Here is a 25,780-nt window from a genome sequence, read left to right on the forward strand (position 1 = left end):
CCCACTGAACTATACATACATAATCGATGCAAACTCCGTTCCTTTTGCTCGAATCCCTGGAGTGGGGGACAGAGTATTTCCAAACATGGACAGGAGAGGCTTGTTAATCGCAGACGCACATATGGGTGAGGGTCTTAGACACCTCAAGCTAAAAGATTCCCTAGAAGAATTACAATCAGTGTACTGGTGGCCAGGCATGAGTCTGCATCATCACATTTTTGCAAAAAACTGCCCAGACTGTAACAGAGATCGCAGTGGCGAGCGAGGAGGACTATTGCCATGGCATTTCGCTCCAGATAAACAACAACAATAAGAAAGTACCCATCATGAAAAAAAAGCGTCATATTAACATAAAAAGACAAATTTTCACTTATAATGTAGACCCCAGCGCTCGGCTGACGTCTGGACTGTTATAAAAAGATTTGCGAGTCTATAATGGCATATACGCTAGGAGCATGCTACGTTTTGACTAATATTTTCCCTTTAGCCCTCAAGCTTATGGGGAAGCATGGCCAAATGAGCATTGCATAAGGGACTCTTCTCACTTCCTTCCTGAGTGATACGGGATGGTGTAAAGAAAAAACCAAGGCATAAAGCTATCTATAACGGAAAAGGTATTAGGTTCGGGAGCTGGGTGGGTCAAACATTTAATAAGTGTCCAACGTAGTCTAAATAACCTGCCAAGAAATTCTCTGAAAGGATTCAGTCCGTACGAACTATTGTTCGGGACTAGAATGATGATCCAAGATCTTGATAGTCAGACTTCAGTGGTTAAAGATAAATGCTTTGATATCAAAGATCGTTTGGCTATTTTACAGGACTTAAATGAAACAAGGAAAGACCTGAGCAACATAAAGTTGAAACAGCAGCCAACGACCACTGAAGAGAAACCACCTGTCCCAGCAAGGCCTGTCTGGATTCCAAAAGTCGGGGATCTAGTCAGGGAGAAGATCGCGGTAAAGAAGGAATTTGGGACTTCTTACAGCAAAGCAGTTCCTGTCTTGTCTGTCAACGGGACAAGATCAGTAGTACTACCGCCCCTTGCTGGTAAAAAGGAGAACCGAGTTGTATCAATCGACCTGGTAAAACCACAATCATGTGGCCGATAACAAACAGTAGGCCAAGTGGACTCCCAAGAAGTAGTAGAACACCAAAGTTTGCTACGAATACAGAGGTTCAAACTGAGAGACTAATCACATTCGAAAACTCTACAGAACTTCAACATGACTATGCAACAAAGCAATGGAACTTAAACCTCTAAAAACCCAAATAAAAACATTTAGTCAAGACACACCAACCTACGATGATGTAACAAATGACTATGCTGATGAAACAAAGCAAACTCATAAAACAAAAAGTAATCCAGAAGCAATTGGAACAATTGACAGAACAGCCTCGGGCTACTTCATCAACTTCGATGATTTCTCTGAAGATCTGAGTGAATCTGAGAAACAGCCATCAACAAAAACTTTTAAAGATAAAGCTAAGGAACTTTTTCAACAACTGAAAGAAACCTATCTGATTTCTCCATGGATTGAAATTTGGGTGGCATTAGGTGCATTTATCCTCGTACTTTGGCTCATCATGGTACTATGCTTGGGACATTTCATTGAGGGAAAATATGCAACAATGGACACAGCAAGCCAGAAAATCAACTTGGTCCTTAAACCACACACATCTTCACACGTCGAGAAAAGAGAACTTTCTTCAGTCAACTTCACAGCCAACCCTATACCCGGCGGGGTAGCATGGGACAATACTGATTATGAAATCTATGGTCCGGTTGAAATCCTGAAGTATCCACACCAATTCAAGATCTCATTGAGTGACTTTGTAAAACCAAGCACATTTGCTGATGATTGGGACTTTGAAAGTATTAATGATATGATGTCTGACCTAGTGATGTCTGCTAAATTTACAGAACATGATTATTTGCAGGGTTCGTCTAATTATGATCAGATGTTCTGCTACAACCACTATGGTAACCATTATCTACATAAATCTGCAAAACCTAGAAATGTTTTAAACTATAACCAATGGGAACATTGTGCTACTCCTCCAAAAGGTAGCTCGAAAACATTTTATGATAAATATTCATACTTTTCAGGGTTTAACACAAGTAAAGCAGAAACATTTTATTTCAAATTGTCAAATAAGACAGGTATGAAGACCATGCTTACAAACACAAAATTGATATATTCAGATTCATTTTTTGAGCAAATGAATACATTTGGTTTTGATTTCTGGAACAATAATATTGAAGCAAAAACTGTTTGGGGTACAAGAGATTGGCAAGTACAAGGTATAGAATCATTGTTTAGAGCCTGCATGATCCCAGAACAAATTATATTTTTGAATGACACTATTCAACAAACTACCTGTCTTGGCTTAGCCAAAATCAAAGATTTAAACAAACCGTCTATTCCAAAGCCAACAGTGAACAGTAATAGCTCTATAGATGTTGAGATAGACGTAAACCATATATTAAACCAAAACAGAACACATCCTGAATGGAAACAATGGTTGATCTGGCCCACAGATACAAATAACTGTCAAGACAGATTCCTGAACAAAATACAGGGGTTCACATTGACCAGGCCAGACCCTAGATATTCCCAAAGACAAGCCAGGGATAGTAACCACCTACAGTGTGGGCAAGCTCTGCCTTCAATGGCTACAAACATCCACACTGGCAGAAATTAAGCAACACCTAACTTTACTTACAGAAGGTGCTGACTTGCGTGATTTCATTATGGGACCACGCAAACAGCGTCAAAAACGTTTCATAGTGGCCTCTATATATGCAGCATATAACGAAGCCTGGAAAGAAGCTCAAATTGAGACAGCAGAGAAAATACGAGAAATTGACCGTATTAATTTGGAAAAATCACTACAACGGGTTAATGACTGTCTTCCAGAATATATTTCTTCAGCAATCGATATAATATCGCAAGACTTACTGATGTTACAACACGGTCAGTCCCAATTGCGTTCTATTGTACAGCTTGGCTGGACGTTACAAAACCTGCGTTCAGGCTATGTGCCTTGGCGTTTAATCAACACAACGTCATTATTTAATATCTTTAACCTTACTGATAAACAAATCAGTATGGCACAGAAGGGTGCTGATTATACAATTCTGAGCATTGAGAAACTCGAGAGATTACCATTAACAATGTCAGAACGACCTGTCATTGAATGGATAATACATGGGATAATTAATATTCCGATATCAACTTTCAGGTTTCAATACTGCCAAAAATATATACAGGCAGGCCAGTATGAAAGGTTGGGTAAAGGGTACATTAAGTCAACATGGAACTTGCCCTATACACACGCATGTGTCAGTAATAAAGGCCAGAGTGTGTTTCTTAGTGGCAATAATTGTGCGAGGTCACTAAGCGGTACATTTCTGTGTCAGGGTATTAGCTTGCATGGAGCCTGTGAAGGGACTTCAAATAACCTTTCATGTCATCAGCTAGGCACACCTGCAACCCAAATAGAACCATTCTTTAGGAGACTCTCGAACGGGAGTTACATTCTAATAGTAGATCGCAGATGTTGTAGTTTGCTGCCCGGAAAACCTTATCTCATAACTGTGACTAAGAAGGTCATGTGCTGTGAACGAGTATTGTTCCCGAACGATTCTCCAGACAGGGAGGCAAGGTTATGGCCCAACTTGAAAATTGCTTCTATTCGAATTGATACTTTAAGCAGAATGAAGACAGTGCTCCTACAGATGCCGACCAGGCTAACGTCATCAAAAGAAACGTATGATCTCCAAGTTGCAAGGACAACGGCAGAGATTCATTCACTGTTATGAACTAATTCCCCCATACATTTCGCAGAAATACTGAACGAAATCTTAAATATTTCTGATACCAGCGGTGTCTCAAGTGTATTTAAGACAGTGTTTTCAGGAGCTTTAACACCATTCAAAGCCATCCTGTGTATTTTTCCTGATTTTGTCCATTCCATTTTTGGCGGACTTCCTCTCCTATTGGGACTAGTGGCAGGCATCCTATTTTTGATCCTGTTGCTTCGCTATGGCAAACCGTGTCACAGACAAGACACCAGCGACGATGGAAGAAACGATACTAGCCATGCGCTACAGGGACCGCATAACTAAAGTCCTTGGACTAGCCCGGCTGAGAGACCTCAACATGACTTGGTTTCTTTCATTTAGACCCTTGTGGCAACGTTGTGTTATGCCTGTATTAAGGTGCTTGCTATGTGGCGAAGAATGCGTGTTGGACACCTGTCTGGCACTACAATCGGATGTGCCAATGGACGCGGATACATTGTTGGGTCCGGTAACGGCTCATGCATTGTGCTGTCCCCAGCGGCTACCAATCCTGATGACGGCATTGGTGGAGGCTTCACCACTACGATTAAGGGGTAGTGAAGTACAAGATGAATGCAGCATCGATCAGGTACAACCTTCTGTCAGCTATGCTGGTGATAACATCAATGAAGGCAATCATGCTCAAGAATGCATGGTAACAACTTTTTCCGAGTTAGTGGAACTTTCGCAAGAAACTGTTGACAGTTTTTTCAACAGTCTAAATGATATGATGTTTTCACCCGAGCAGAAAGAATGACTTTGAGCAAGCTAGCACACGGCGTTCCTCACATCCTGAATTTGGCCTTCAAACTTTAAAAAGCGATATGGGAATTTTTCTCATCAGTTTTTCAGACAGCAGGAACAATTTTTTTCCAATCGGAAATATTTACACAATTTTTGGTACACTTATCTTCTGCTTAAAGTAGAACTATTCTTAGAGAACTAAATTTCTATTCTTAGGTGCTCTAGAGACTTTAGTTACCCTCTAGCATGTTCATGAGTATTTTATGCTTTGTGATGGAATGGTCTCGCAATTTTTTTTCTTCTGTATTAAGAGCCATTTCATGTGTAAATTTCTCGTTTTCATTTATGCTGATTTAGAAATATGCGTAACAGATTTTTCATTTAATATACTGCTTGAGTGCATATAGTAACTATTCACATCTTTTTGTGTATTTCACATTTCCAGTTTTCGAAATACATGTGATTGTATTTTGGGGTGGTACGGTATACACATACACTACTAGTTTTTTACTATGCCTAGATTTGTAAATATGGACATAGATTACGTGGAGTGGGTGTGATGTATTTCCTATGGGTACTGTATCGATCCCCCTATTCCTGACCCTTGTCTGGTTAATAAGTAACTAGCAGCCATACCACGGCACAGAAGCGTGTTATCTGATTAAGTCATAGCGCATGCCATCTCATTAGGCAAGCACTATTTCTCCAGCCCCCTAATAGGCATACGGAGTTCTCAAAACAAATCAAACCTACAGCGACCTGGGAAATCCCCGCAGCCATTGTTTTGATTTCACCGAGAACTTCAGTAAAGAATGTGCTAACGATCAGTTCGTATGACATCCTTATTGACGTATTTATGTCCATCCTTAGGTCAATCTCGGCACCTTTCAGGTATAAATATTACCGACATTGCCTTAAGCAAACACACGCGGTGGTGACGAGATTGGAGCAGCGAGACTTGCCGAGGAGCCCAGCTGAGAGCGAAGCCCACAGACGCTGCCCCTCCTTCCTGACGCGCTGAGAGAGAGACGCTGCTTTTCTCCTGCCGAGAAATCCAGCTCCGGTGCTTCCAAGCCGCCCTCGCAGGCAGCTGGAATATCAAGACCTGGGATAAGAGATACCAGCCCTCAAACCTTCTAATTCCCAGGTACTGAACTGAATAACCCCTTGCAGAGAATTCTTGAGTCAGACCCTTGGCAAAACAAACTTAACTTAAACTGCTACTTATCTACTCCCGCCCACGTATTAGGATTAGGTCAGGTACACTGGGGTAGGCGTGGTTAGAAGCACCAGTTGAGTACGATTAGTCAAATGTATATATGTATGTATCTATTTTATCCATTTTAAAGTATCATATGGCTCAGAAACCATATCAATGCTTTTACAGTATTATTTTATAATTCTGTCTTTACTGTATGCACTTTACTTAACTATAAGTATTGCAATAATAGCGATTCATTTCTCTTGTACGAGAAAAGAGACTGATCAATAAATAACATCTTTTATTGAACACGCCCATCTCTTCCTTTCTCTACAAACTGGTGAAACTAAGAATGCACTGAACTGACTGAGTAAAATAAGTTGTCTTTTGTTTTCACACGACTCTAGAGATACACTCTTGATTAGGGGAGAGCAAAGTTGTCATGTTCTATGGTTGTCAGAAACTAAATCCTTTCTTGTCTATCCAGGGAGGTTCAGATCCTCCTTGCCTATTCGAGAAAGTTTCTAGTGAACTCTGAGCTAGCTGGCAAACACAAAACTTTAAGTCTAATATCGTCGGTAGAAGACCTAGTTAACCTCTGCCCTAGGTCTATACTATTGAAGATATTATTCCAATGCGCAGAGCCTATTGGGATAATAGGAACTACACTACAGTATAACGTAGAGAAGAGGTAAAAACGTTAGGGATTTGTTAGTGCATAGTGACATCACCATCTCCCCCAACAGATATGAACATAGCCTTAGTGGTTTCTTTCCCTGTGGCCACTGGAAGGCTTGCAGGAATAGTACATTTCATAACTAGGCTATTTATAATGGTGTCAGCAAAACTATATCTCAGTTTCTCACCTGCAGTTGTATGTTTGTCATATATGCCATTGAATGCACCTGCAAACTAAGGTATATTGGCAGCACTACACATGGCGAAAAAACGCATATTAGAGCACAGCAGAGCCATCACCAATAATGATCCAAAATATCCAGTAGTACGTCATTTCTATGAAGAGCACTTTTCTAATTCATCCCATTTGGGGTTCTTTATCCTGGAACAGATTCATAGGAAACCGAGAGGGGGAAAAGTCTTGAAACTGAGAAGTAGGGAATCTAAATACATCGTAGACTTTCAAACTAAGATTCTGGAAGGGGCTTAACCAAGACGAAGAGTTTGCCATACTCTTGAAAGAGGAATAAAGTTCTAGAGGGGTACTCTTATGAAGTGCTGGTTTATTTGATGCTGCAATTGCTCATGATGCAAGTTATTCTAATTTGTGTTTGAATCTGTATTCCTTCGTTTATGCTCTTTCTTCCAATTTTATTTTTCTGTGCATTAGAATAGGTAGTAACATGCAATTTGATTTTAATCACATGTATCAGATAGCAGGTCATCGCGCCTGCATAAACTACGTTACCCAGCAACCCTGGGTTTTAAACTACGGTACCCAGAATCCCCGGCGAGCACAGGATAATACGGGGCGGAGCCCGACAGCCGGGGCTCGTGATTCTGATCTTCGGAGGTAGCGGCTGCTCCTCTGTTTGGTTCCTGTTTGTTTCCGGTGGTCATCGCAGTTTTTCCCCTAATTCGAAGGAAGACGTCCTTACCGGTATTTGTGTTACACGCGCTGGCCAGCGTGTTTTGCATTTGCTCATCTCTGGAGTCTCCGTGTCTGTCTTGCCTCGCGGCTGCGAGGAACATGTTTACTTAGCGGTTCCTGAGGCTTGTTGTTGCTAGCGCTGTGCTCTATTAACAGCTGCAATACAAGCCACATTAGTTCTTGGCTACGATCAGTGGCGGAGTGCAGGGGGGGATTGGCGGACCTCCACACTACCGTCACGAACAGTGACATTGTTGTACAAAATACTTTAAGTGGAATATCAAACACCAAAGCGGATGACAGTAGTGATGGAACTACGTCATACCGTATTTGGTTTATCCTACGTGTGAAGATATGGTTAAGGAACTTTTCTCGCTCTCGATTGCAAAGGAGGATTTAAGCAACTCTCGAGAGGAGCCTTGAATTACTTACAGCACTGGATGCTGGTTTTCATTTGGTGCTATTGCTTGATTAATAAGGAACTATTTCTTTCGAGCTAGCTGATAATTGGCTATGGGGTATGTTACCAGAGATAGCTAATGGTTTTATTACGTTGATGGTGGACTATACTTCATGTTTATACCTTTATTTTGTGTCCTACAGGATAGGAGGAAGGTTGAAGAATCAGCAGTTTGGTGTATGTACACATACTTTACAGGTGAATCTACCGGTGGTGCTTAAGTGAGACATTAATGAGTGTAGGGTTTAAGAATTGTAATAACCTTTGTAATTTTGTCTTACAGTTTCTTTTTCCCTGCTGCCCCTTCCTTCTCCTCTTTATTCTTTCGTTTTTTTTTTCCCCTTTTGGGGTTTTTTCCCTCATTGTATCGTCTGAACACCCGGTGTTTATACTTCAGGGTGTTCGGAGGGTCCGGAGGTGGAGCATTGTTGCTACATGCGGATCCTGCGGAGTGCATTCCAGACAACATGAGCAGTATTGTCTCAGATATGTTAACCACACAGTGCTATTTTATTCATCTTTTCTGTTCTTTTGCTTTTTTTTTTTACAGGGGGAAAGGAAGGGACCACTCACCTGTACTCACCTGCACGAGCTGCCTACCCTTTTTCCCTTGGTCTCACTATCACAAATCATTAGGTTGGTAATGTTTTGCTTTCATGTGGTACGAGAAGGACTGTAGACAGGGCTCTGTCTAACCAGTTGGATTTTCAATCGCACAACCTTGATTCTGCTTTTAGCAGTTCTATTAGCAGGTTAGCCTCAGATTGTATTTGTTTAATTTCTTTCCATTTAGTATGTCATCAGAGACAATTACGATGGCACTTGCCAATCATTGCATGCACAGAGCGCATAGAATCCCACAGGGCAGGATACTCCTGTATTAAGCCACATGGCAGTACAACCTGGGAATCATCGTTGGCACCACACAACAAAGTCTTAGGGCAATTTTGCCTGAGTGGACAATCAGGATCTTCAGGGCATTCTATAAAGGTAGCTTTATTTTTTAAAGCACTTAGAAAAACAGGGTGCTAAACTGTTTAAAACAACTATAACGAAAAGCAACAGGCTTTAAAACATGTATTTAGCCCCACTGACATGTGGCATCTGAGACAATGTATGTATGTATGTATGTATACTTGTAAAGCGCATTGTTACCTCGTTACGTGGCGTCCTGGCGCTGTATACCGCTGGGGAACCCGTCCTGGCTTTCCCTGTGAGAGGGCACCCCAAGGTGAAGCCAGGCATCCCCGGCGTTGCAAGGGCCGTTGTGGAGATTAAGCAAGCTATTGCCCAGAGTTGCAGAGTGGGACCCATGGTTAGCGTAGGCACCTAAGCGAGAATTATCGAGTCCGCGGACATTGACCCAAGACCCTGCCGCGTCGGGAATTGAACCCTGGTCCCGGGCCGACCTCTGCTTCAGGGTATGCCGCTTCTAACCAGTGAGGGGTGCGAGTATGACAATGGGTTGTCATATGTCCTAGATTAGCACATACAGCAGGAACACGGATTGTGGATGAGGTAGAGGGTGCCGACATAGTGGCAGAAAATGTGGAAGCCCCAGCAGCAGTACTCTTTTCACAGACTATCCTTAAATAAGCTCTATTGTGTATGGCTTTCATGTGCTTCCACACAGAGCTCTTGTAGGGGGCGGTGGGGGTGGAAGTACTTTTTATTGGTCCCGCTGGATAGTTCCTTGCCACAAATCTTGCACTGTACAATCCTTGCTGTCACCTTTTTCTCGCCTGAGGGAATTTTGAAAAAATTGCCACACTTCATTTTCCTTCTTGGGACGAGGGCTATCATGATCTTCATTCTCCTGGAGCAGCACAGAATCCTCTGATTCCATGGTGGGGATTAAATCAGCCATTGAGGGGCAGAAGTGCAGTTGTGAGTAGGACACAATTGAGGAGATGTAAGAAAAGAGGTCATTTTCTGACCACTGTTGAAAATACAGAAGCAGGTTTTGGGATGGGGTTTAAATCAGAAAAAGGCCACTGTACCACAGCACCACTATTGATATCTACCTCCCGGTTTCAGTAAGGTGGCGAAGTTCAAGTTATTGCATAAGAAAGAGTCCCCAAATTTACAATTTTTCCAAAAATGCCAACAGCAGTACTTATTTAACGTGCAGCTAAATTAGAAAATGCTTCACTGATGCAGCTTTCTTTATTTCCTTTATTTTTTTAAGCATGCTTTTTATCAAAGCACTTTTAACAGTTGTCATTACACCCTAAGGGACTCACGTTTTTGACCTTGGAAAGGATGAAAGGCTGAGAGAATCTGCTGGGATTTGAACCCAGAGAGATTTGATTGCCCACGGAACGCAACAATGGCTACATATACGAGTGAACTTCCTTCCTGGTGTTTATCAACGCCTGAGCTTGGGATAAGATACCAGTTCTCTGGGTTGCAGAGTGAGAAATGCAGCTACTACAGCTCGCACTGGGTGAGCCTCTGCACATGCACTCTGAAGCAACGCTGCAGTGCTGTTGCATGCAGTAAATTAGTTTGCCTGCGTCCTTGCAGGCTGCAACAACCCTGTGGTAATGATGCTTTGGATGTGAACGCTTGTGCTCCCTTAATTACTGGTTTGCGGTACTCGATTGCATTGTGCTGCTGATTAAAAATCAAGGACTGACTAAACATGCCACGTGACATGTGGCATGGGGTCACTAGGGAGATATACCAAGTTAGCAGCCATAGTAGGGTTCACAGCTAAGGCACGTTATAACTGTAGCTCTTAAATTTGCGCTGTGCAAACCAAGCCGGCCTCCAAGGACTCCCACAGCCCACTGAGGAAATGCCCAAGGGAATAAAGGGTCTCTTCTTCTACATTGTAAACCCTAAATAAAAAAGGACCACTGTTCCTTCTCATCCAGTGTCTTAAGTACACAGTCATGGTGTTATTTATTTTTACTTTAAATTGTGCTTTACACAATGTTGTGATATTACTTGGCTATTCAATGCACAGTGCAGAGTACATGTACAGCTGCAAGAAGGCAAACCGATCTCCCTGGCACTCTTGTGCTCAATCACGGCTCCCCTGCTTAAATTGTGTGCTCTTGGGCTACGTAGCTAAAAGGCATTACATTGTTAAAGCCAATAGCCCTTATATCGCAGAGCTCTATCGGCTTTGCCAATGCTTTTTACATCATGCAATGGACATGGTATTGTTCACCACTTCAATGCAAAGTACTGACAATATATACTGCTGCAACAAAAAAAACACATCACTACTGTTTTATCTACAATTAGCAATTACAGGGAGGGAACTAAACCTTTAAAAGCAGAGACAAGTTGCTATAAAGTCACATTTTTTTTATTTGCATATTATGCTATAAATTATGTCATTTTAGTGCTGTCAAACAATGTGGAAGTTCTTTTTTTATTACAGCAATAACGCTAATTGTTTGGGCAATATCAAAGAATATTTTAAATTCTAAAAAGCACTTCATATGTGTCTCTAAGCTTCAGAAGGTCACTTTTACTTGTGTGACTAGAAGCCGCCTGCAGAGATCTCAGTCTTGAGCAGGAGGCTCATCTCACAGATTCCCACAGAGGCGTTTGACATACTCGGTAAACCAAAAGGGAAAGAGTTCCAGGAAACCAATTGACAAACAGGAGCAGTGTCTGATGGTAGGACGCATACTGATATAGAACATAAAACGATGATTTTCTTCAACAATAAATAGCTTGATTTCGAGTCGGATATCCCATCTGCAGTATTACATGTGCATTATATGCTGTGGCACTTGGAATACAGAGGACAGGACACTTGTCACGTTTGCGACTGAGTATCTCATTACTCATTCCGGAATGTATGTTGTCCTTGTTTTGTATTATTACAAAGGTTAGCTGAGACAATGACTGCAAACTGGTCTATTCTCGGGGTAAGTCTCACATGTCATATTTAAAATGCGCATGAAAAATAGAATTGATGCTTAGCAACAAAAAATAAACGAGATATGCAAGCTGTTGGACAGTAAGAGAAGGTTAGGCAAATTTTCTTTTTTTTTGTTTTAAAAAAAAAAATATTAATGGAATTTTACAATACGTTACAAAATATAGCACACTTAACATGAATTAACAATTCTATTGCGCTGCAGTTCGGTGGACGATCGTCCCTCCTTGTGTTTACACTTAACACAAAAACAGCGGGTGGTTGCAGTGTTTGTCTTAGCTCGTGTTACACACAAAACATAAAACATGCAGATAAAAAACATGCAGATGTTGCTTTGGGAGTAGTGGTAGACCCTCATAGTGTTTCGGCCTATCTTATGTTGAATCGTTCTGATCTTCTTTCCTTCATGGGGGTTTGTAAGGGTCAAGAAACTTATATAGCGTTACCCACATCTCTCTGTTGAGATTCTTCCATGAGGCGTATCTAAGTGCTGTATTGTCTGCACCTCTGAGGAATGTTATCCAGTTCAGCCACCCTTTGAACGTAGCCTTGGTAGTGTCTTTCCAGTTTGCAAGCACCGTTTTTACAGCTGAAGTTAGGAGGAAATCGAGGAGGCTACTGTCTTGCTTTGTGATGTCGCCTACCCCTAAACTTGCTGTGGTTATTGTGGCGAATTCTTCTTTTAGTGTGCACCCTAGGGCTCTGTTTGCGAATATGAAGACCTCTTTCCAGAACTCTCTCACCTTTGAGCAGTTGAAAATGAGGTGCTCCAGGTCTCCCCTTTCTGAGTCGCAGTTCCAACACCGGTCTGTTTCCCTGAGGCCCAATGTTGCTAGTCGCGCAGGGGTCCAGTATATGCGGTGCAGTAACCAGAACTTTGTTTGGGCTAGCACCGGCGAGATCATGTTTTTCGAAGTGGACTCCAGAGGCAGTGTGTCTCTTGATCTGTGAGATTGATGTTTAATTGTGTTTTCCAGTATCTGGTGGTCTTGCTATAGAGTTTCGATGTGTTGGGGCGGAGCAATTTGTATAGATGGGACACCTGGTGGCCAGCCTTGTTAAGGTTCTCCATATGTCGGGTGATTGCAATTTATACCCGTGTAGTGAGGCAAATTTGGGGTTATTTTTACTTCATTAAGAAGTGTATGTTTAGCAAATTTGCATGTAGGCGGCACACTTAAGTTTCAACCATCCCTAAAGATGGATGTCAGTATAGATTGTCATATGAGACTTGCAATCGGGATTTGCAACAACGTATTTGTCCCTGCTGTCACATGAGAAGCAACATGGAATTACAATGATAACCTCACAGCCATGTCACATCCTTTATGTTCTTGTGAAAGTCCCACCATAGGCGTCCATAAAAGGGGGGAAAAGGAGCCAGGTGCCACCAAAAATAATTTAAAAAGGATAATGCGGGGCGTGGCCAAGATGGCGAGGTGAGCGGTCACACTCTCTGCGAGCTCCCCGGAACCTAGACCCCTAAGCCCTGTTCTACCGCCGATCTCCCCCCGATCGGCCTGAAACTCACAGTGGGAGCAGTGGAGCTCCCGGTGATCCGCTGTGGTCCCGCCTTCGCCCCAGGAGCTGCGCCAGTAGAGCTCCGCGGAACGGGCCGGTGCCAGCACGGAGAGCAGAGGAAGCCGCGGCCTGTGGTCTAGCGGAGCTCCGACGAGCACTGTACTCGGACCCGCGGTGGGACCTGGGAGCAGCAAACTGTCCGATTGCGCCTTGGAGGCTTCCACTGAGTCCCTACCGGGGGCCCAGAGACTGCGGGGCGAACGGAGGTGGCCGGCGGCGTCACCGGCCACCGTTGGCGGACAGCTTTTACGCAAGGCCGAGGACGTGGCCTAGGGGCGGAGCAACACGACTTCCGGAACCTATCATCAACGGAGGAGAGGTGAGAGGCTGGGAGTGAGCAAAAGGAAGCGGACCCCCTGGGACGACGTGGCCTGATGGACATGAGGGACTGAGCCCCGAACGGATCCCGCAGAGAGAGTGCGGCCTCATTGTAGAGCGGCCATTGTGCAGCCGGTTCTTAAGCCGATGATTATCGGCGCCCGCCGGGCCCCTCTGAACAGACAGGCCTGCGAACAGTGACGGAGAGGGGCTCCCTGACGCAGAACCCGAGGAGCGGGGCGCACCCGCAGCCGGCCAGCGCAGTGGGGACCTCCGGTTGGTGCCGCCGAGCAGAGCGGCGGTGTCGCCAGGGGTGGCCCCGAACCCGAGGCAACGACCATAGTCCTTGAGGCTGGGAAGTGGTGAGCACGCTGGATCGACACAGGCAGCTAGCAGGGGCAGAGACATCATGAGGCTGACTCCACCGGGCACCGGTGAGAGACGAGACCCTGGGTGGCCCGCGACGGCGGGAACAATGGCGGCCTGCTGAAGTGGCCTGTGAACTAACCGGGGCCCAGTGGTAAGCGGCCAGAAAGGCGCGGCCCGGATACCAAGGAGGGGCCGCGACGGGACTCAAGCCCTCATAGTCCCTAGAGACAGCGGGGAAGACCGTAGGAGGCGCACTGCCGGATCGGAGTATCACGAAGCGTCAGGCACAGGACTCCCTGGGACACCACTGTCGCCAACCCTAGTGACCGTCATAATTGAGGAGGCGGTCTGGATTTCGAGGGGGGGACCGAACCGAGCTGCACCAGACAAGGCAGACCTCCTTGTGGCTGGCCCGAGGGCGGTAAAGGCAGCGTACAGCGGGCGCTTCTGGGCCCCGAGACAGAACCGGACGGCTTACTGCACCCACCAGGGAGGCAGGACTGAACATAGGCGGAGGGCGAGGCGGACTCCCCGGCCTACCAGCCACCCCAGCGTATTGTTGGCTATCCCCACGAGCCAGAGACCCGATAAACCTCACTCCGACGGTGCCCGCATCTATAATGGCAGGTAACAGGGGAGGCAAGAAAGGGGAACGGACACTACCAGAGATGATGAACAGGGGACTGTCGAAACAAGATAAAGGACAACATTCGCCCGGTCCCTCGCGGAGCCCACTGGAGGCGGGGGGCGGGGAACCGCCGGTCACTAGGTCCTTTCTGGAATCTCTTTTCAGCTCCCTGCGGGATGATTTTCAGACACTGAAGCAGGAGGTGGCCGGGGAAGTCCGAGAAGTACGAAGAGAGGTTGATAACCTAGGTGAAAGAGTGGCAAACATGGAGGAAACCGGACACTCAAAGGAAGAAGAAATAGGTGAACTGCAACAGGAGGTGCTGCGCCTGGGATAGCAACAGCTGGACCTCCAGGCCCATAATGAGGACCTCGAAAACAGGTCCCGCCGGAACAACATCCGGGTTCGGGGAGTGACTTCCAAAGAAGAAGGAGAGGGCACTGCTGGATACTTGCAGAGCATGTTCAGGGAGAAACTGGGCGAGCCGGAGGACTTTCCTCTCAGGATCGACAGAGCGCATCGGGTAGGCATGGCGCGCCGGACCTCGGCGCCCCCGCCGGATATCCTGGCCTTCCTCCCGGACTTTCCGCTTAAGGAACGGATCCTACGTGAAGCAAGGAAACAACCATCACTACAATTCCGAGGGCACTGAGTTGCTCTTTTCCAAGACTTATCATCGATTACGCTACAGAAACGCAAAACGTTTAAGATAGCCACAGACTTTCTGAGAGCCCATGAGACGCAGTATTCCTGGGGACATCCTTTCCGTCTTATCTTCCGGTGGAATGGCGTCCTACACCAGCTCCGATCCCTCCAGGACACTTGCGAGGTACTGGGAATCACCGCAACGGACGACGAATCTCACACTCCACGCCGAAGGCGCATCACCAGGGACGGCTGGCAAAGGATCTCGGAGCGCCGATCCTCTGCTTCTTCTGCTCGACCGGATTCACCTACCATTCGAGCCGGAATGGACAATGCACTCCAGGAGACGGCCGGCCACACTGCCTCGAGTGATATTGCGCCGACAGCCTAAGATGACTCCGGGGGGAGATCAACACAGCTTTCCCGCAACGCAGGTTTGGGGGTCCTGGGGAGAGAGTAGCGAGCGGGAGTGCAGTGGCTAGACGTCCACTTCAGTGAATTACCACAGACTCGTCCTTTGAGGACTGGCCTGGGACTATGAGGTTTTGGAATCTGTTTAAAGGTTGTTGGAGTTCTACAGGGGCACGGGAGGGGAGGAGGGGTGGGGGGGGAGGGACTGGTGGTTTGCATGAGGGGGTTGTTAGCAGAAGGGTGGGGAGAGGGGGGGAGACGGGGAGGGACAGTTCAGGGGAAGTTCAGGGGGAGCTGGGGGGGAAGGGGTGGGGATCGTCCAGTGCTTTTGTGGCACCTACTCTGGCCTGACAGAGCTCTCACACACTACTTATCTCAGAGCCGCCCTACCTGGGTTCCGACTCAACGCTTGTGCTACAGTTGGCCCTACAATAATGGCAGCCCTTAAGGTTGTAACCCTTAATGTGAAAGGGTTGAACAATCCAGTCAAGCAGAGAGCGGTCTTGTCTCTGCTAGAAAGCACACAGGCGGATATTTGTCTCTTACAAGAGACTCACTTGCTAGCCCGTGATTGCCATAGGATGCGATCTCACAAATTTCCAACACAATTTTTTTCTTCCAACACCACCAAGACGGCGGGGGTGGCAATCCTAGTGTCCCGAACATTCAAAGGGGAGGTTTTACATAAGTTTACAGAACAGAAAGGGAGACTTCTAGTGTACAGGGTTAAGTTAGGAGGTCTGGTGTTCACCATAGGGTTGATATATAGCCCCAACGAGCATCAAGAGTGATTTTTGATCTCAGCCTTAGTGGACATTACAGCCATCTCAGATAGGCACATCATAGGAGGGGACCTGAACATGGTATTCGACTCGTCTTTAGACAGGTCAGCGCAGAGGTACCCACAAACGGGAGAGTTTTCACAAGGGAGTAAATCCCAATTAGAGGACCTAGATCTCCACGATCTCTGGCGCCGCCTGCACCCCACCGACAGGGACTACTCCTATTACTCACATGCACATAAGACATATGCGAGATTGGACCACCTCTTGGTCACGGGGCCAGTATGTGACCTAGCTACGGCATCTGAAATGGGGGTTCTCTCCTTATCAGACCATGCGCCCGTTATGGGCACCTTTCGCTTACCGCCGGTGTCCTCATCGCGCTGGGTTTGGTGCCTCAGGGATACACTACTGCATAAAAAACGGTAGTGAAGCACATCACAAACTCAGTTCGCGATTATCAGACCCACAATGATAATACCGACACTTTATTAGCAACGCAATGGGCAGCCTTAAAGGCAGTGCTCAGAGGAGAATTTATAGCAATATCATCAGCGGAGAATAGCGAACGACAACTCAAACGAGACGAGCTCACACACAAAGTACGCGAGTTGGAACAGGTACATCAACGCACGGGAGCCCCTAGGGTATGGAGGCAACTTAAGGCAGCGAGGAAACTCCTGTCGGCCTTGGATACGGACAGAGCGGAGTATGCGGCGTTGCGTCTGAAACATGCGTATTACACCGGGGGGGACAGGTGCGGCCGGCTGCTTGCAAACAAACTCCGAGTGGCGCATCAACGGCACTTAGTGAAGGAGCTTTTTGTCTCAAATGGCGAGACAGTTACGGAGGACGACCAGATAGCGGACACTTTCCGCCAATACTATGCAGCACTATACGCCAGTGAACCCCCGTCGCCACATGCGGAGGCTGGCTATCTGGACTCGGTCGCCCTCCCTTCCTTAACCCTCGAGCAAGCAGAGTACCTGGAAAGGGACATTCGGGTTGAAGAGGTGATTACGGCCATCTCTAAACTCAAGCATGGGAAGGCTCCGGGCCCGGACGGCTATACATCACTTTTCTATAAAACGTTCTGCTCCATGCTGGCCCCTATCCTTACCCGGATCTTCAACTCGTTCTTCGCTCCTGGAGCTATCCCACCGCATCTACTCCAGGCGACCGTCTCGGTCATCCCCAAACCGGGGAAGGACCGGGCTCATTGCAGCTCGTACAGACCGATCTCTCTCCTGAACATTGATCTCAAGCTATACACTGGGATCCTTGCGGCTCGGCTGGCACTTCATCTGCCAGGACTGGTTGACCCGGACCAGGCAGGATTTGTCCCAGGGAGGCAGACGGTGGATAACACCAAGAGAGTGGTTCACATCCTAGAGAAAGCCTCCCGGATTCCTGGGGAACGAATGCTGTTAGCCGTGGATGCGGAGAAAGCGTTCGACCGGGTACATTGGCCTTATCTAGAGCTGGTACTGGCAAAGGTGGGGATCGGGGGGAAGTTCCGCACCTTAGTCTTCAATTGCTACAGACTCCCATCGGCGATAGTGTGGGTGAATGGTTGCAGCTCCCGGAGGTTTTCCATAGAGAGGGGCACCAGGCAGGGGTGCCCATTATCCCATTAATGTGGAGAGGTGTGGCTCACTGGTTAGAGGCGGCAGACCTGTAAGCAGAGAACGGCCCGGGACCAGGGTTCAATTCCCGACGCGGCAGGGTCTTGGACGAGGGTCAACGGACTCGATAATTCTCGCCTCAGTGCCTACTCTAACCAGGGAACACACTCGGTAACTCTGGGCATTAAGCTTGCCTCATCTCTACAACGGCCCCCCACAGACGCCGGGGATGCCTGGTTTCACCCTGGAGATACCCATAAAGGGACCATCTCACAGGGAAAACCAGGACGGGTTCCCCAGCGGTCTACAGCGCCAGGACACTCGGGTAGAGTAACAGTGCGCTTTACAAGTATCCAACATTTACATTTACATTTACATCCCCACTACTTTTTGCTCTATATATGGAGCCTCTTGCTCAAAGGATACGTCAGAACCCGAACGCGACAGGAGTGAGGATGGGGAGATATACCCACACGATTAGCCTCTACGCGGATGACGTGATACTGACACTAGCTGACCCGAGGGAGGCGCTCCCAGCGTGTATTGCAGAGCTGGAGGCTTTCTCGTCGGTCGCGGGATTCAAAATGAATATGGGGAAATCCGCAGCCCTCGATGTCTCGTTGATCACTGCCACGAGAACTGAACTACAGAACCTCTTCCCCATGCACTGGTCCTCGGATCTTGTACCCTATTTGGGCATTCTTTTGGCGCCTACCCTGCCCGCTATCGTAACTGCCAACTATACGGCCTCGGGCAAGAAAATCAAGGAGGAACTGGGGCGCTGGAACAAAGGCACTCTGTCCTGGCTAGGCCGGATAGCAGCGGTTAAGATGACGATCTTACCACAGGTTCTATATTTGTTCCGGCCCTGCCGCTACTACCTCCCAAGGGGTGGTTTGAGCAGACGCAGGCAGACCTTGCACGCTTCATCTGGCAGGGTCGCAAACCTAGGCTGAAGAGGGCCCTCACCACGCTGGCCCCTGAGGCAGGGGGTCTGGGTATACCGGATTTGCGCAAGTATTTTCAAGCGGCGCAACTAAGGTATCTCGTTGAGTGGAGCAAATGGGAGTCAGACAAACACTGGCTCTTCGAAGACCAGGCAGTAGCGGGCAGGCCACTACAGGAGGTGCCCTTCCTACGCAGGGCGCACCGCCCCCCCCAACCTGTACGCGTCTTTCATCACACGAGTCCCACTGCAGGTGTGGGATGCCACTAGTGTTTTTCATGATCTCACCACGTTCCCCTCACCGTTTACACCATTGGTCGAGAACCCGGATTTTACCCCCGGGATGGAACAGAGTGCCTTTAAGCATTGGCAGACTGCGGGGTGCAGGGCGCTGTTCCATATGTATGCCCCAGAGGGCGTCATTCCATTTCAGGATTTCAAGCGCGACTATCATCTACCTGAAACGGAGAGAATGCCGTATTTACAGGTGCGCCATTGGGCGCTACAACCGCAGGTGCGTGAATCGGCAGACAGAAGGCTTTTACCTTACGAGAAGTGGCTTGTGACACGCACTTCGGATCCGAAGCTGATCTCTACAAATTTTTGCAGCCTCCTTCCTCTCATCTTTATAACCCGGGTAGGGAGCGTTGGGAACGGGAACTGGGGAGGACGTTGAGTTATGCAGAGTGGGACCAGATCTCATACCGGGCACGACACTCCGCATACCACACCGGACTCACCGAAACATTCACTAAGGTAACTACCTACTGTTACTACACCCCAGAGAGATTGCACGAAATGAATCGTAATATTGAGGATACATGCTGGCGGGCTTGTGGGCACGTAGGCACACTTACACATGTGTTGTGGGATTGCCCATTGCTACGCCCCTACTGGAAGGAGATATTAGACGAGATAGACACACACTTTGACATTGAACTGCCACGCTTCCCTGTGTATGTACTGCTGGGCTTGCCCAACCGGTTGATGTACCCCCTAAAGTCCCGAAGAGGCAGACAAATTGCAATAGCGCTGGGTTCGGTTGTTCAGAACATTCTCATACACTGGCGCACCACCACACTCCCCTCTATCACGGGCTGGCTGCATAGATTATGGCATGTCCTGGGCATGGAGAAGTTGTCGCTCACAGTGGCGGGAGAGGTGGAAAAATTTAACGATCTGTGGCAACCGTTTCATTCACTGCTGGTCACGGAATTTAAAGAACTCACATGTCCACGGTATCTTCGACTTTTGAGACTAACGTCACCTGCAGATTCAACTGATTGATGAGGCTTAGGATGGGATTAGCCGAAAGCGCAAGGCGGCGGAGGAGGAGTGAAGCAGGCAGGCGCACTAGGCACTGGACGGGGGAGGGGAGGGAGGGAACAGAAGGGGGAGGAGGGGTGGGGGGAGTTTGAAAAGAGGGTGGTTTATTTGTGTATTATGGTCACTGTATGCGCAACGAACGACAGAACCGGATGGGCACTTAATTTGCAGAGACTTTCCGCACCAAATACGCTCCTGCATGGCTGTATCATGACACGAACCCTTTGCGACCACTGTTTCTTGTTTTTTATAAATGTCTCAATAAAATGCTTTAACCCTAAAAAGGATAATGCTCCCAGACATGCGCACTTAGGAAAGCTGGCACATGTATTTTTTTTTAATCTGCAGTTGCGAGATGTCAGTCATGGCAAGTTTGCAAGGCCCAAGTGCTAACTTTCTGACTTTGGTTATGATAAATGACAGAAGCAATCACAATGCACCCCCACTCTTCTTAGTAAGTATACGCTTTGCGTTAAGCACAACCTGGACCTGCACCTTGTTGGTATTAAATGATGAGCCACTTAATTTGGTAAATAATACTGCCAAGACAAGAAGCTACTTCTAACAAACACTAGTTTCCATTTTTTCAGACAAACCCAGCCTTTCGTCCATGACCACTAAATCTCATACATTTACTTTATAGTATAGAAAGATTTAAAGCATAACTCGACAAAACAGCAAAATGGAAATTCAGCCGCAAATCAATGTAAGGTTGCCTGAATATACAGTAGAAACACAACATTACTAAGTGCTTTCAAATGTCCTTACAGAATCTTACTTTAGGCTTATAGCCCGCCAAAGCAGGCTATACAAGCCATTAAAGACCTGCTCCAGCGTTTAACAAAGGAGAGGGACTTTAATGGCCGATATAGCCCAGCTACGAAGGGCTATTAGAACATTCTTCCACTACAGGGCAGAATGATCTAACAAATAAAACAAAGGCTTCAGGAGCCCGAGAGGCCTATGTTCAAACAACATTGGAATATTGCTCTGCAGGCTTTTACCGGCCCGTAGAATCCTGGAGCATTCCATTATAGTCAATGGAGTGCTACACATTCCAATGTTCTTATATGCAAGATGGCATTGCCTAGCATCAAACAATGTGCATATATGTTGATTAAGGAAGAGTGTTTACCCCGTGCCAATATATATATCATGTTTCAATCCTGCACATATATGTTAACATCTCAATGCAGATTCACCTCAATTAAAAAATTGTACTAAGGTTCTAGATTATAATTGTAGCATAAAAGTAATCTGGACTAATACGATATCCCTGATGACGTGAAGTCATCTAGTACACTTGATCTTGATACAGCCACTGTTGTGTCAAAGTGTGATCTAGAAAGAGGTATGAGTGAACATTGATTTACTTCACCACAGTCTTCCTAAGCCATCAAGGGTTTGTGAACCAGTAGTCTTCTACTTGCCTATTCGGCAACTACTAGCCTGTTCTGAAAGTCGGGCAACAAGTGAGCAATAAATCCTTTATCCCGGTCTTTCATGCTCAACTCCACACACTAGTATGCATCCACACATTCTCCATCCGCTTTATAACCTAGTTCCATACTTCCACCGACAGCAAAAAGGCTTAGACAGTAGACATTTAGTATATATATTCACTTCTACAATATTCCCCTGTCTCTCCACTTTTTGTAGCCATCTCTGAATTACTGATAGCATAGTCCATAGCTTTCTTGGGCCCGCCATATAGCCTCATTCGAGAGTCAGACATACACCTTTGTCCATCTCCCATCTGCGCTAGTTACGTCATCTGATGCAGACACCTTCCCCGATTGCAGTTTACGGTCAACATAACCTGCTATGCTCACTGATCCCAACTCCATTGGTTAATTTCTAAATATTTATCACGCATTTTTAGTTTTATTTTCGCTAAAACAGTTCAGATTTTGCATGTGAGCTAAGCAGTCTGGTTCTTTAACTATTCAAATGTACTAGCTGTTTCCCTTTGTTAAGCACTTTGATGCTGACTTGGGCGTTAGTGGTATTTTATCAAATTAAAAAAAATATATATATTTTGAATAAGCCTTCTTATTGGTTAATAGATTGTCAGTATCCCAAAGAACTGAGAGAATCCCAGGGCTTAAAGTTATTTCAGTTATTTTTCTTTTAATGTATACATTTCATCAAAAACAATTGAGTAATAAAAGCTCTGTGCTGAAAAAGAACTAAAGGTTCACACAAGCAAACAAGTTTACGAGGTGCTCCAATTTTCATAAAATCTACGTAATGGTTCAACAGGGCGGCGAATATTGTAGTTTTATAAACTGGAAAGCCTTCATTCCAAAACAGCATTTCGCTTGAGAATAGATGTTCATGCTGTACTCGTGTAATAAATCTTTGTACCTGTTTAATTTGGTCCTGTGTGATATTTTCTTCGTAGATACGAATTTTATCCTCCACAGATTTCTTTAGCACATCTACTTTATTATGCTGAGGAGGTTTCTTCATCTTCAGACTTGCCTGCTAAAAACACACGGTTAATAAATATTCGTTACTCTGATAAAGGCAACACATCCAGCAAAATCCAAGAGATTTCCATATTAACATTAAATATTTATATTCTGGAAAACAGGTTATCTTCCAAATTCTTCCAAAGACAATTACGGTACAGCATATCGTATACCAAATTCTAAAATGGCATTTAAATGGCATTTTTTCATTTTCAGCAAGCAAATAAATGACCAGGCAATTTTATATTTATATGAAACATTAAAAGTATAAGAGGTGACATTTTACAACTTATCATTTTTCAGCAGAATAGATATCAAGCAGTAAATCACAAATTACTGTTTGATGACTCAATTACTCATTGATACCCTGAATTGATGTTTGTTTCTAGTCTTTCCAAAACAGTACGGCCAAATGTGAGTGACATTCCATGCGGGGGGCTCTTTCTATTTCCGCATTCCACTAAGACACAGTCAGACTAAAGAACTGGAGACAAAACGCTGCTGTTAGCAAGTCAACCCCGGCTGATTGACTGCGCTTATTACACCCACATCTCTATTACTGTATCTTCGCGTGGGCATGTCAACACTCAGCAAACAATTTTCAACCTGTCCATAAACAATGGGAATAGGGTTTATGTTTCTAAAACACAGAACATTGTGGATCGTTTCATTTCTTCGGGGAAACACCTGATTTCAAAATAGATTGTTTCTGAGAGAAGAAGTAATAGAACATTTTGCCGCACAAAAAGTATACTGAAATTGTCTGCAACAGTACATTACATTCAGCAGGTTCTACAGCACGAGGGAGGTAAGCAAGAGCGGCCATTACCCCTCCTTCGTGTTAACATCATATTGGAACTCACAGGTACATCAAAAAAAATAAAAAATAAAAATGATAGGAGTAACTTCAGCCAGAAAAAAAGCGAGACAACGTGGAATATATCGATGACCATCTGTTCATTCCTAAACCGGGGAGTCACAATTCTAAGGCTGCAGCAGCAGGATGAAAAGCGTCCAGTGCCAGAAGGTAATCCCTCCAACAAGAAAAAAACAATCACATCAAATTGTCATCTTGATGGCTTTCAAATTAAGAGCTTTCCAGCTGTGAAAGATTCAATGGATCAGAGATCATTCACCAAAACGTTTGCAATTGAAATTTAAAAATATAAAAAGTTGGATTTAAGCCACAGCAATCAGGAACATCTTAAGGAATGTAGGCTCCCTGGGCCAAACGTATTTTGGGGGCCCTAGTTTGGATTAGGTTTGCATTCATGAACCTATTTCAGCTCTCTCATGACCTCTCTGGCCAGGTCACAGTCGCCCTCGACCAATTTTTAAATGATAGTGATGTGTATTTTCAATATTGTAACACAGAGCAGCTCACGAATATTACTGCTAATAATTTATGTGAAATAAAATCTGTGACTTCCTCCCATTTCTCATATATGAGGTCCTATTTTGATCTGAAAGAATCTTTTTTTATGGAAGTTCCATGAAACAAACACACCATGTCTCTGCAAACTGTCTGCAGCAGACTCCCACAATACCCATATTAAAAATGAATTAAATAAAAAAGTTCTTTAAAACAATCTAAGAATTATTAAAGGTCTTCAATGTAAGACTCTCGGCAGGACAGAGCTGGCTTTATCAGGGGGCCCCTAAAAGCCAGGGGCCCTGGGCCAGGGCCCACTTTGCCCATCCCTTAAAACGTCTCTGGTCGCAGTTGAATCACAAATTGGGGTTTGAAGAAAAAGCTGATCCTAAAGCTCACGTACTTTTTACGGAATACCACAAGAATTTTAGAATATGTGCCGCTGGAATTTTAATAGGTCTCACTTTTTGGTTTTGCGGATACAAACCTATAGGCTGTTTCACTGCTTCCTGCCAATGCTGTTCAGGTTTGGCAAAAATAAAAACCCACTGGTATTCCTGTGTTCCTGATGCTGAACAGCACCGGCAAAAAAAGTGTGATGATTCTTAAGCGTTATCACATACGCACACATATGTAAACACTACAGTGGCCCTTGCGTCGCCAAGAACATGCTTGTGTGGTGCTGTAGCAGCCATTTTTGTTTTTTCTTTTGAATTATTACCCTAAGATTATGACATTATGACATATGACATTATGATAATGACATTATTTTAAAAACTGTAAATATTTGAACGGTGCGATTTTAAATCCCTTGGCGACACGATCCTTGCTGGTGAGACTTACATCGCCTCCAGGGTCTCCTTACCCTCCATTGCCTACCGGCGCAGCCGAATTGAGGCGCTGACGCCGGCACGCAGAGAATAGCCGCCGCCATCTTAGGGGAAGGCAGGGTAGCGGTCCAGCTCTTGGACGACTCCCGCCCTCCCGCGTTACTTAAGGGATCATTACCTGCCGGCTCGCAGACTACTGCTTTCTTTCCCCTGAGGCGAAAGCCGGGGGCGCTCTTCACTTTCCCTCCATACTAATCAGTGTACTTTTTGCTGACATTATTTTAAAAACTGTAAATATTTGAACGGTGCAATTTTAAATCCCCTGGCGACACGATCCTTGTTGGTGAGACTTACATAGCCTCCAGGGTCTCCTTACCCTCCATTGCCTACCGGCGCAGCCGAATTGAGGCGCTGACGCCGGCACGCAGAGAATAGCCGCCGCCATCTTAGGGGAAGGCAGGGTAGCGGTCCAGCTCTTGGACGACTCCCACCCTCCTCGCTATGTACAAAAGTCAAGGGACCTCCTGTCCACGCAGCGGGCGGGCGCAGCGGGCGGGCGCAGCGGGCGCGCCTAAGGCAAGCCCGTCTGCGCCCGTCCACGCCTGGCCCGGGCCCAGGGCCAGTCCCCCTGTCCGTTATGCTGAGGTCAGCTCTATCTGTTGGACGAGAGAGCAGCTTTTACAAATGAGATCAGGTATATGCACGCCATTCTCT

The 25,780-nt window shown here is 45.9% G+C and overlaps 1 protein-coding gene across 3 annotated transcripts in view; it reads right to left on the reverse strand.

Annotated features, from left to right (window-relative positions):
* The window catches only part of EVC2 (EvC ciliary complex subunit 2), a 526,400-nt gene that overhangs the window by 165,435 nt on the left and 335,185 nt on the right, over nucleotides 1-25,780 (reverse strand). For all 3 annotated transcript variants that reach the window (XM_078678486.1, XM_078678485.1, XM_078678484.1), the window contains one exon: nucleotides 22,758-22,877. In XM_078678486.1, coding sequence (XP_078534612.1) covers nucleotides 22,758-22,877 — 120 coding nt within the window. The remainder of the gene's footprint in view (nucleotides 1-22,757; nucleotides 22,878-25,780) is intronic.

This window comes from Lissotriton helveticus, chromosome 2_2 (assembly GCF_964261635.1).
Source record: "Lissotriton helveticus chromosome 2_2, aLisHel1.1, whole genome shotgun sequence".
NCBI classification, from domain to species: Eukaryota; Metazoa; Chordata; class Amphibia; order Caudata; family Salamandridae; genus Lissotriton; species Lissotriton helveticus.